At 45.5% G+C, this 12,642-nt stretch overlaps 1 protein-coding gene across 4 annotated transcripts in view; it reads left to right on the forward strand.

Moving 5' to 3' along the window:
* Positions 1 to 2,638, forward strand: part of vaspb (vasodilator stimulated phosphoprotein b) — a 99,583-nt gene extending 96,945 nt beyond the window's left edge. For all 4 annotated transcript variants that reach the window (XM_085973349.1, XM_085973352.1, XM_085973351.1 and 1 more), the window contains one exon: positions 583 to 2,638. In XM_085973349.1, the coding sequence (XP_085829475.1) occupies positions 583 to 620 (38 nt within the window). In that variant the 3' untranslated portion in view covers positions 621 to 2,638. The remainder of the gene's footprint in view (positions 1 to 582) is intronic.
* Positions 2,639 to 12,642: the final 10,004 nt, after the last annotated feature.

Here is a 12,642-nt window from a genome sequence, read left to right on the forward strand (position 1 = left end):
CTTCCTGCATCTAGTCTGTCCAGGCCTGACAGAATTTTATAGGTTTCGATGAGATCCCCTCTCAATTTTCTAAACTCCAGTGAGTATAAGCCCAATCGACACAATCTCTCCTCATACGTCATTCCTGCCATCCCAGGTATCAGTCTGGTGAATCTTCGCTGCACTCCCTCCATGGCAAGAACATGCTTCCTCAGATAAGGCGACCAAAACTGCACACAATACTCAAGGTGTGGTCTCACCAAGGCCCTGTACAACTGTAGCAAGACATCCTTGTTCCTGTACTCGAACCCTTTCGCTACAAAGGCCAACATACCATTTGCCTTCTTAACTGCCTGCTGCACCTGCATGCTTACCTTTAGCGACTGGTGCACAAGAACACCCAGGTCTCTTTGCACTTCCCCTTCTCCCAATCTATTGCCATTCAGATAATAATCTGCCTTCCTGTTTTTGCCACCAAAGTGGATAACCTCACATTTATCCACATTATACTGCATCATTGGCTGTAAAGTGTTTGGAATGTTCTGAGGTCGTGGAAGGTGCTACATAAATGCAAGTTTCGTTCGTTTCTTTTTTTTCTTTCAGCTGTCCGGCAGGAGATGCAGCGCCTGAGTTCGACATAGTTTTCACATCACCGATCTTCTTGCAAGTCACAAATGGGCATGAGAGCGCGTCTGAAGTCGGGACAGTACTGCCAATAACCAGACAAATCAGACACCACTCTCCTCGTGGGGGAGAGCGCAAAGACTTTTTTTTAATTTAAAAAAACCAAAAAAAATTTATAAAAATTTGTGTGGGCAGGGGGATGATAAACATTTCTCCAACCGGTTTCAAAAATGAGTTTAAATTTGTTCTCTTCTCTGCCTTCCAATTCTGCCTTTTTGGAGTTCTTGATTTTTGGGAGGGGAATGTATTAATAGTTTTTTTTCCTTTTTTTTTTCATTTATTAAAATAATGGTGACGGGTTGTTGGGTCCGTTCGTTCGTCTTTCGGGTAATTTACTTTCCTCAGAACCATCCCGATTTTTTTTTTTTTTCCAATTTTCTTTTGTTAATTCTTGACCGTGACTGGGCGGAAATGTCAGGGTCAACCAAAAAAAAATGATGCAGAGAGAGAGAGAGAGACTGCTTCCTTGTCAACGCTCACTGTCTCTGGTTATGAGATGGCTTTTAAAATGAATGTTTCCCTTATGGTGGAGTCTATTTGACTTCAATCTCGTGGAGGTGAGGGAAGAACTTTGATGCGATTCTGTTCCCACCAACCTAAAATGGCGATCTATCTATCTACCCACCTCGGGCGCGAATTGTGAAATGGAGGAGTCCAAATCAGGCAAATTGTAACGTCTTTCCTTATCGGCCATGATCTTATTGAATGGCGGAGCAGGCTCGAAGGGCCGAATGGCCAGCTCCTGTTTCTGTTCTTATCATGGGCTCCGCTGGGAATCAGCCCCTGCGACATCCCCCTCCCAATTCAGGATGATCTGTATGTAGAAGTTGCTCATCGTGTAGCCTTCAGCATGCCTCACCATTGCCCTACAGCCCTGGCACTCCACGTGCTCAGGGTGGGGGGTGGGGGGGCTTCATTAAAGGTCTGCCCAGCTGCGACGGTATTGATCGAGCAGAGGTCCAGTGCCGTTACTGTTCCCACTTTGTTTTCCAGCGAGAGAGAGAGAGAAAGGGACCTCCGCTCATTGGGAGGTGGGTATCCCAGCTTCCTCACGCCAAGTGAAACGGCCCACCCATTAAACTCAGGAGCTCATGGCGAGGCGGGTGTAGTCGCAGGTGCAGACTCCCCCGCCCATGCCGAGACTGACCCTCGAGCAACAGGCCGCTTGGAGGAGTTGTGACCCTCAGGTGGGGTGGGCGGGAGAACCTGGTTACGTTGGTTTAACGGAACGATTCAGAAACACGACACCAGTGGGTGAATGTAATGGAACTGGACCTTGAGGGACCACAGAACCAGGCAGGTCAGCTAGTTTACCATTTTAAAAGGGGGATGGGTGGGTGTTGCATTGTCTGGGGTTGAACAGCCCCCTTTCATTCTCTTGTTTGTTTGGACTTTCATCTTAGTCTGGTTTAGCGCTGGTGGGAGTCGGGTTAGGGGACCACTGCTCTTCCTGCAGAGTTTTTCTTACTTTTCCAAAGAAACTATTGTCGAAGGAAACCTCCATCGATCGGTCAGGATGCAGCGGAATCGGAATACGGGGGGGCGGGCGGGGAATAATTGCGTGTGTGAAAGCGAGCCTGGGATGCTTCCTACCCATCGGTTGTGTATCTTACCGCGAGCTGTGCGCCCCCTACTGGTACTGTCACTTCTGCAACGAGGGGACCTTCAGCACTCTGTGCCAATTGTGAGATCGGAAGGGGGGGGGGGGTGGGGAGAGGATCATGGCTAACTTTTGTGGGGTGGGTGGGGGGGGGGGCGGGGAGAGTAAGGAGAATTGTGCGCTAAGAAATGGGTTTATCCAGATTGAATGTGGGAGGGAAGAAAGTTGCTTTATCTGTGGTGGGATACTGGCTGGAATGCTCTGTCTGTAGGATGTCCATTTTATTGGCTTTTTTTTTACATTCTTTTTATTTTATATATATATAGTGTAAACACTGGATGCCTTTATACTAAATATAACTGCTTTTTGGTTTGATTCTGATGTGGGTCTGGCTTTTTTTTTGAATTTTTATTTCTGACATTTCATTCCCTTTCACTCTCCAAGGGTGGCATCCAAATACCAGGGGGACAGTTCCATTCTCAACAGTGCCAGCCATCACTGGAGGGACGGTTCCATTCTCACCTGGAGCCAACCATCACTGGGGGAATGGTTCCACTCCAGGGCGCCAAACATCACCGGAGCACAGTTCCATTCTCAACGGTGCGAACCACCACGGTGGGAGGGGAATGGGTCCAAACTCAATGCCGCCAACCATCACCGGAGCATCGTTCCACTCGAGGGTACCCACCATCACTGGATGAAGGGTTCCATTCCGGTGGTGTTGGCTCTCACTAGGAGGCTTCCTTGTGCTTTAGCTTTGCAAAAATAGTAATGGAGTGTCAGACACTGAACCAAAATAAAATGGGTTATGCAAAACTTCACAGCCTTGGCCTCGACCTCCCCCTCCTATCTCTGTAACCTCCTCCAGCTCTACGACCCTCGGATCTCTGCATTCCTCCAATTGTAGCCTCTTGCGCACCCCCCTAATTTTCAGCGTTTCTTTGCTCCCACCCATGTTAAACCGAGGCTCAGACTGTCTAGCCCAGCGGTTTCAATAGACAGCAAGGATCCTGTGGCATCTGAAGAGCGAGAAGTTCTACCGCTGCCCTCGCCAACGTGAAACATCTCGTTCGCTGTTTATGGGACCTGGTTGGCATCAGTCACTGGGCTTCAAAGTCATTGGTTGTACGTCAAGCACTTTGCGACATGTGACGAGCTAAATTGTGACACGTCACCTTTCGTCAAGTTTCACAAACCGGATATTAGTGATGTGGTCCTGACGGGAATATGGATCGGCTCTCTTCAGTTGATCAACCCACCAAATCCCTCTAGAAATGCTGCCAGCTTGTCTCTTAATTATACATACTATTGCCTGTCCGACCAATCTATTGCTCTTTGTAACAATTGGTTCTACAGCTTGGTAGATAGTGTGCCCTCGTTTTTGAATGTGTCACGAATGTGCAAAAAAAAAAATTAATCCAGACAAATTGATCAACTTCCCGTCAGAATTTTTGAAGATTAATTTCTTACCATCTCTCTTCTGAGAACATCCAACTTCTTAATTTGCATTCCAACGTCTGAGGCTTGTCTAATTCCCCCACGCTGCATCTCTTTGACATTCATCCCTCAGCAGGTGCAATATGTTTGGTTTCTATTCTCTCTAGAATCAGTACTGGCGCATCAGTACTGGCGACCGTGAAACTACCGGATTGTCGTTAAAAACCCGTCTGGTTCACTAATGTCGTTTTAGGGAAGGAACTCTACCGTCCTTACCCGGTCTGGCCGATATGTGACTCCAGACCCACAGTAATGCGGTTGACTCTTAACTGCCCCTTTGAAATGGCCTAACAAGCCACTCGGTTGTCAAGAAGGAAGCTCACCACTACCTTCTCAAGAACAATAAATGCCGGCCTTGCCAGCGCCATCTAGATCCAATGAATGAATTTTTAAAAAGATGCGGCGATTGTCTCACCTCCTGATGCCCCAAAGCCTTTCCACCATCTACAAGGCACAAGTCAGGAGTGTGATGGAATACTCTCCACTTGCCTGGATGAGTGCAGCTCCAACAACACTCAAGAAGCTCGACGCCATCCAGGACAAAGCAGCCCACTTGATTGGCACCCCATCCACCACCGGCGTACCGTGGCTGCAGTGTGTACCATCTACAAGATGCACTGCAGCAACTTGCCAAGGCTTCTTCAGCGGCACCTCCCAAACCCGTGACTTCTACCGCCTAGAAGGACAAGGGCAGCAGGCGCATGGGAACACCACCACCTCCAAGTCACACACCATCCTGACTTGGAAGTATATCGGCCGATCCTTCATCGTCGCTGGGTCAAAATCCTGGAACTCCCTCCCTAACAGCACTGTGGAAGTCCCTTCACCACACGCGCTGCAGCGGTTCAAGGCGGCGGCTCACCACCACCTTCTCCAGGGGCAATTAGGGATGGGCAATAAATGCTGGCCTTGCCAATGATGCCCACATCCCATAAACGAATTTTTAAAAGTTATATTTCTCACTGTCCTCGTACACTGGGCTGACTTTCAATGAGCTGAATTAATTACATAGAATGGAGCAGGTGATGTGTTACTGTTGCGAGATGTGGGAGCCGGTGAACCCCATTGAGGCTCACGGTGATTACGTCTGTGACAAGTGTCTGCTGCTACAGGAACTCCAGCTCCGTGTTGATGAGCTGGAGTCTGAGCTTCAGACACTGCGACACATCAGGGAGGGGGAGAAGTACCTGGACTCTTGTGTATCAGGAGGTGGTCACACCTATGAAGTTAATTAATTCAGATGTAGCTCAGGGACAGGACGGTGTGACTACGAGTGAGGCAGGTACGGGGATCCAGGAGTTAGAGCTGGAGGAGCCGCAGCCCTTGCCCTTGTCCAACAGGTTCGAGGTTCTTACTCCCTGTGGGGACAGGAGCAGGGACTGCAGGGAGGATGAGCAACCTGTCCACAGCACTGTGGAACGGGGGGCCATTCAAGAGGGGGGAGTAAATAGAAATGTTGTAGTGGTAGGGGATAGTATTATTAGGGGGATAGATAGAGTTCTCTGCAGCCGAGAGCGAGAGTCCCGAAGGCTGTGTTGCCTACCCGGTGCCAGGGTTAAGGACATCTCCTCTGGGCTGGAAAGAAACTTGCAGTGGGAGGGGGTGGATCCAGTTGTCGTGGTCCATGTTGGTACAAATGACGTAGATAGGACTAGGAAACCGGTTCTGTTAAAGGAGTATGAGCAGCTAGGGGTCAAATTAAAAAACAGAACCTCAAGGGTAATAATCTCTGGATTATTACCTGAGCCACGAGCGAATTTGGCTAGGACAAATAAAATTAGAGAGTTAAATGCGTGGCTCAAAGACTGGTGTGGGAGAAATGGGTTTTGCTTCCTGGGACACTGGCACCAGTACTAGGGCAGGAGGGAGCTGTTCCGTTGGGATGGGCTTCACTTGGCCAGTGCTGGGACTAGAGTCCTGGCGGATCATATAACTAGGGCTGTAGAGAGGGCTTTAAACTAACTAGTGGGGGGGGAGGTTCCTAGAGAGCAAATAATAAAAATGACAACAGAGAAGGTCATAGACTTAGGTAGCAGTGGGGAAATTAAAAACCAGAGCGTGTCAGGAAGGGGCAGAAGGTATGGAGTAAAAGGTAAAGTAAAAAGGGCAAAAGCAGGAACTAAGTGTCACAAAACATATTTGAAAGTTCTCTATCTGAATGCACGTAGCATTCGTAACAAAATAGACGAGTTAATGGCACAAATAACTACATATGGGTATGATCTTGTGGCCATTACAGAAACATGGCTGCAGGGTGACAATGCCTGGGAATTAAACATACCAGGTTATTTAACGATCAGGAAGGACAGGCAGGAAGGAAGGGGAGGTGGGGTGGCTATGTTAATAAAGGAAGAAATCACTGTAACACAGAGAAATGATATTGGGTCAAAAGATCAGGATAATGAAACAGTTTGGGTGGAGATAAGGAATAATAAGGGGGAAAAAACACTAGTGGGCGTAGTCTATAGGCCTCCGAACAGTTGCAACTCTGTTGGACGGAGTATCAATCAGGAAATAGTTTAGGCTTGTAATAAGGGAACATCTATAATTATGGGGGATTTTAACTATCATATTAATTGGACAAATCAAATTGGGCAGGGCTGCCTTGAGGATGAGTTCATTGAGTGTATTAGGGATGGGTTTCTTGAGCAGTATGTAACTGAACCGACCAGGGGGCAAGCAACCTTAGATCTGCCTGTGTAACGAGACAGGATTAATTAAAAATGTCCTAGTAAAGGATCCCCTTGGAATGAGTGACCATAACATGGTTGAATTCCATATTCAATTAGAGGGTGAGAAGGTTGGATCTCAAACAAGCGTGCTAAGCTTGAATAAAGGAGACTATGAAGGTATGAGAGTGGAATTGAGTAGAGTGGATTGGGAAAATAGATTAAAGGGTAAGACGATACATGATCAGTGGTGTACATTTAAGGAGTTATTTTACAACTTCCAAAAAATATATATTCCACTGAGAAGAAAAGGGTGTAAAAGAAAAGACAGCCATCCGTGGCTAAGTAAAGAAATTAAGGATAGTATTCGACTAAAAACAAGGGCATATAAGGTAGCCAAATCTAGTGGGAGGATAGAGGATTGGGAAAACTTTAAAAGACAGCAAAAAATAACAAAAAGATTGATTAAGAAAGGGAAGATAGATTATGAAAGTAAATTAGCAAAAAATATAAAAACAGAAAGTAAGAGTTTTTATAGTTATATAAAAAGAAAAAGGGTGGCTAAAGTAAATGTTGGTCCCTTAGAGGATGAGACCGGGAAATTAATGGTGGGAAATATGGAGATGGCAAAAACACTGAATGAATATTTTGTATCAGTCTTTACAGTAGAAGACACTAAGAATATCCCAACACTGGACAAACAGGGGGCTATAGGGGGGGAGGAGCTAAACACAATCAAAATCACTAAGGAAGTGGTACTTGGTAAAATAATGGGACTCGAGGCGGATAAATCCCCTGGACCTGATGGCTTACATCCTAGGGTCTTGAGGGAAGTGGCGGTAGGGATTGTGGATTCATTGGTAATAATTTTCCAAAACTCCCTGGACTCGGCAAAGGTCCCGGCAGACTGGAAAACTGCTAATGTAACGCCCTTATTTAAAAAGGGCAGTAGACAGAAGGCTGGAAACTATAGACCGGTTAGCCTAACATCTGTGGTAGGTAAAATTTTGGAGTCCATTATTAAGGAGACAGTAACAGGACATTTGGATAATCATAATTTAATAGGACAGAGTCAGCATGGTTTTATGAAGGGGAAGTCATGTTTGACAAATTTGCTGGAGTTCTTTGAGGAAGTAACATATAGGGTGGATAAAGGGGAACCAGTGGACGTAGTGTATTTAGACTTCCAAAAGGCATTTGACAAGGTGCCACACAAAAGATTATTGCTTAAGATAAAAAATCACGGGATTGGGGGTAATATTCTTGCATGGATAGAGGATTGGCTATCTAACAGAAGGCAGAGAGTTGGGATAAATGGTTCATTCTCAGACTGGCAATCAGTAACTAGTGGTGTTCCGCAGGGGTCAGTGCTGGGTCCCCAACTCTTTACAATCTATATTAACGATTTGGAGGAGGGGACCGAGTGTAACATATCAAAGTTTGCAGATGATACAAAGATGGGACGGAAAGTAGTGAGTGAGGAGGACATAAAAAAACCTGCAAGGGGACATAGACAGGCTAAGTAAGTGGGCAGAGATTTAGCAGATGGAATACAATACTGGAAAGTGTGAGGTTATGCACTTTGGCAGGAAAAATCGTAGAGCAAGTTATTATCTTAATGGCAAGAAACTGGAAAGTACTGAAGTACAAAGGGATCTGGGGGTCCTGGTGCACGAAACTCAAAAGGTTAGTATGCAGGTGCAGCAAGTGATTAAGAAGGCCAATGGAATGTTGGCTTTCATTGCTAGGGGGATAGAATATAAAAATAGGGAGGTATTGCTTCAGTTGTACAAGGTATTGGTGAGACCGTACCTGGAATACTGCATACAGTTTTAGTGTCCATACTTAAGAAAAGACATACTTGCTCTCGAGTCAGTACAAAGAAGGTTCACTCGGTTAATCCTGGGGATGAGGGGCTGGACACATGAGGAGAGGTTGAGTAGATTGGGACTCTACTCATTGGAGTTCAGAAGAATGAGAGGCCATCTTATTGAAACATATAAGATTGTGAAGGGGTTGGATCGGGTGGATGCAGGGAAGATGTTCCCGATGATGGGTGAAACTAGAACTAGGGGGCATAGTCTTAGAATAAGGGGCTGCTCTTTCAAAACTGAGATGAGGAGGAACTACTTCACTGAGGGTGGTAGGTCCATGGAATATGCTGCCCCAAAAAGCTGTAGAAGCTACATCATTACATAAATTTAAAACAGAAATAGACAGTTTCCTAGAAGTAAAGGGAATTAAGGGTTACGGGGAGCGGGCAGGAATTTGGACATGAGTCTCTGTTCAGATCGGACATGACCCTGTGGGTAGCGGAGCGGACCCAGGGGCCGTGTAGCCTGATCCTGCTCCTATTTCGTGTGTCTAATTCTGTTAGATTCAGGAGATGGTTCTCTGATAGTAGATTGGCGGTTATGATCAAATCAGCCATGATCTTATTGAATGGCAGAGCAGGCTCGAGGGGCCGATTGGCCTACTCCTGCTCCTATTTCTTATGTTCTTATAATCCTCTTGCTTCCCAGCCACCTTTTTTTAATACTCTCTAGAACTGTTCCATTCAACACCTACTCTCTATTGTGCTTCTTTACTCCCACCCATGTTAAACTGAGGCTCTGACTGTCTGTCCCAGCAGTTTCAATAGTCAGCAAGGATCCTTTGGCATTTGAAGAGCAAGAAGTTCTCCTGAAGCACTCATCAACCTGAAACATCTTGTTGCTGTTTATGGGACCTTGCTGTGTACAAAGTGGCTGCCAACATAAGTCACTCCACTTCAAAGTCATTTGGTGGAAGTCAAGCTCTTTGACAATGAGCTAAAGAAATGCAAGTCTTTTTCTAATTGGCCCAATTTCCTGAAAGAGTCGAATCCTTCTGAACCGGTTTGGGTGGCTCCTGATTTATTTGCTCGCTCGCTCGCTCTCCAATATTAGTTTCAAACTGAAGTGCGATAGGATACGTGGAAGCTTTGTTTGTACACGGTCAGGCAAGCACAGAGCTTTGAGTTAGGAGCTTTACCTCCAATGGAGGCCAGCAGAAAGAATCGTGTCCGCTAGAGAGATAGTCGTCTCTCCCCACCTCTGGTCACAGCCTAGTTCCCTGTTGCTTCCTTCCCCACCAAGCGTTTGAGACCCCTCCACTCCAACCAATGAATTTGAAGGGCAGGTTACACACGCACGACCTGCATTTATATAGCGCCTTTAACGTAGTAAAACATCCCACAGGAGCATTACCAGACAAAATTTGACTGTCAAAGATAGAGATATTTAAGGAGGGAATTCCACAGCTTGGGGCCCAGGCAACTGAAGACACGGCCGCCAATGGTGGGGCGATGAAAATTGGGGGTGGTGCGCAAGAGGCCACTATTGAAGGAGCGCAGAGATCTGAGAGTTGTAGGGCTGGAGGAGGTTACAGCGATGGGGAGGGGGCAAGGCCACAGAGGGATTTGAAAACCAGCAATGAGAATTTTAAAAATAAAAGAGGCATTGCTGGACCGGGAGCCAATATAGGTCAGGGGTGATGGGTGAACGGGACCTGGTGCGAGTTAGAATAGGGGGCAGCAGAGCTTTATGAGCAAGCTATTTAACCCCTCCCCAAACCACACACAATTGAGATTAATGGTAAAGTGGAATGTTGAGCTGATGCAGTTGTTCCAGCAGTTCTTCGGTCACGGACACAGTCCCCTGCTGATTTTAGGTGCACTCTCCCCATGTGGGGCCCATTAACTCGCCCCAGCCAAGTCTCTACTGTTGGGAGTCATTCCAAACACATTTGAATATCGATTTAAGATCCGTTTTAATTTAATTGCAGTTACATTTCACAATGTTAAGACAGAATATTGAGTTGTAGAGTACAACTCACATCATGACCCCATTTTCTCCCCAACTTTTCTTCCTCCACTCGATTGCCACGTCACCCCACCCCCAAGTAGTCACTTCATATGTAAGCCTAGGTAGTGAGTGTTAGGAGGATATTCGACCGTGAAGCATCACAGCCCGACGTCCACACACTTGCTCTTTCCAGCAATGGGGGGTCATTGGATGGGAAGCAGGAGCAAAAACTCTGGTTGCCTGTTTCTTTCTTCCAGAGCGAGGCAGAAGACGCCAAGATCGAGCAGGGGCGCAGTGGGGGGTGGGGGGTGAAATAAAGAGTAGATTTGCCTTTCTAAATCTAGGCTTTATTAACCTTAAAAACCCAGCAGCACATCTTCAACACCCAGTCCCAACCAAGGCTGTAAAGAACTGAATTTAAGATGGCCACCACAAATCACATGACATCAACTACCAATGAGTTTACAGCATATATCTCAAGGCAGGAAACAAACAACCAATCACAATACTTCTTACAAAACAAGAATAATCACCACATTCACCCCTCCTTTTAAAACATACTCCAACCTAGGTAACCTTTACAATTTACAATTAATTATTTATAACTAAAACAATACAAATATAATATTTCAACAATTTTAAAACATTACTATCAAATTATTTTAAAAGTCCATTTTCAATCGGTCAACCGGATATCTTGTTCGTGTCGACCTTCTTAACCTTGGTGAAATTCCTTGCCCTCCCACACCAGGAGACACAGAAGTATCTTCTGCAGGAAGGCTATCCATATCCTGATTATCAACGGTTTCCAGATTAGAAATCCCATCAGGAGGTAAACTGGGACGGTCATGAACATCCATCGAGGGCTGACTAATAGAATTATAATTATCTGCAATAGGATTGGAAATATTCGTAGTATCTGTGACGACATCCACATTATCTGAATCATGACTATTGTTAATATCCTCAGAAGAGGGCTAGCCACCACAAGGAGCCAAGTCTTTAATTGAAACAGTACTTTCTTTCCCATCTTAGAATCGAATATGAGCATATTGGGAATTTGCCTCCAACAGCTCCACCTCCTCCACTAAAGGATCATATTTTGACAATCTAACATGGCGTCGAAGCAGCACAGGTCCCGGCATAGTAAGCCATGAAGGTACCGAATATCCCGTAGTGGATCTCCGTGGATAGTTGAAGAGCCTTTCATGGGGGGTCACATTAGTAGCCGTTGAAAGCAATGATCTAATGGAATGCAGGGCATCAGGCAATACCATTTCCCACTGTGTATTCTTAAGATTCCGGGATGTCAAAGCCAACATAACTGCCTTCCAGATCACCCCATTATATCGTTCGCACTGTCCATTACCCTGGGGATTATACGGGGTAGTTCTGCTAGTAGAGATTCCCCGACTCTGGAGGTATTCCTTCAACTGGGAAGACATAAAAGAACTTCCCTGATCCGAATGGATATACGCAGGCATCCCAAAGATGACAAAAAGTTGAGTCAGACATTTGATAACTGTAGCAGCTGATACGTCTGCGCAAGGAAAAGCAAAAGGGAACCTTGAAAACTCATCCACAACAGTAAATATATATCGATTCTGAGTCGTTGAAGGAAGAGGCCCCTTAAAATCAACGTTCAAAAGGAGAAGTAGCCTTTATAAGATGAGCTCGTTGAGGCTTAAAGAAATTCGGTTTACACCGAGCACAGATAGAACATGATGAAGTCATCCACTTGACGTCTTCAACTGAAAAGGGCAAATTCTTACTGCGTACGAAGTGTATCATCCTCGTAACACCAGGATGGCACAAAGCATTATGAAGATTAATAAGCGTATCTCCGTGAATCACAGAACAATAAGCCCTCGACAGCGCATCAGCAGCAACATTATCCTTCCCCGGACGGTAAACTATATCAAAATGGTAACATGCCAACTCAATCCTCCACCTCATTATTTTATCATTCTTGATCTTTCCAAAATGTTTGACATCAAACATAAAGGACACAGATTTTTGGTCAGTTACCAACGTAAAATGTCGCCCCGATAAATAATGTCTCCATTTACACAGTGCTTCTACTATTGCATACGCCTCTTTCTCTATTGAGGAGTGTCTTTTCTCACTATTGTTCAAAGTACGTGAGAAAAAGGCTACAGGTCTTCCATTTTGGTTCAGAGTAGCCCCAATTGCAAAATCGGAAGCGTCCGTCTCAATCACAAAGGGAACCTGCTCATCAATAGAATGCACAACTGCTCCAAGGATATCCTTTTTGAAATTATCAAAACACGTCCTGGCCTCCCATGATAGAGGATGTGTCGTAACCCGAATAAGGGGCCGGATCTTCTGCGAAAAGTTTGCAATCCAATTAGAATAATAAGATAACAGT

The sequence above is a fragment of the Somniosus microcephalus genome, chromosome 34 (assembly GCF_052327205.1).
Source record: "Somniosus microcephalus isolate GS21.2 chromosome 34, FLI_Smic_1.0, whole genome shotgun sequence".
Classification (NCBI taxonomy): domain Eukaryota; kingdom Metazoa; phylum Chordata; class Chondrichthyes; order Squaliformes; family Somniosidae; genus Somniosus; species Somniosus microcephalus.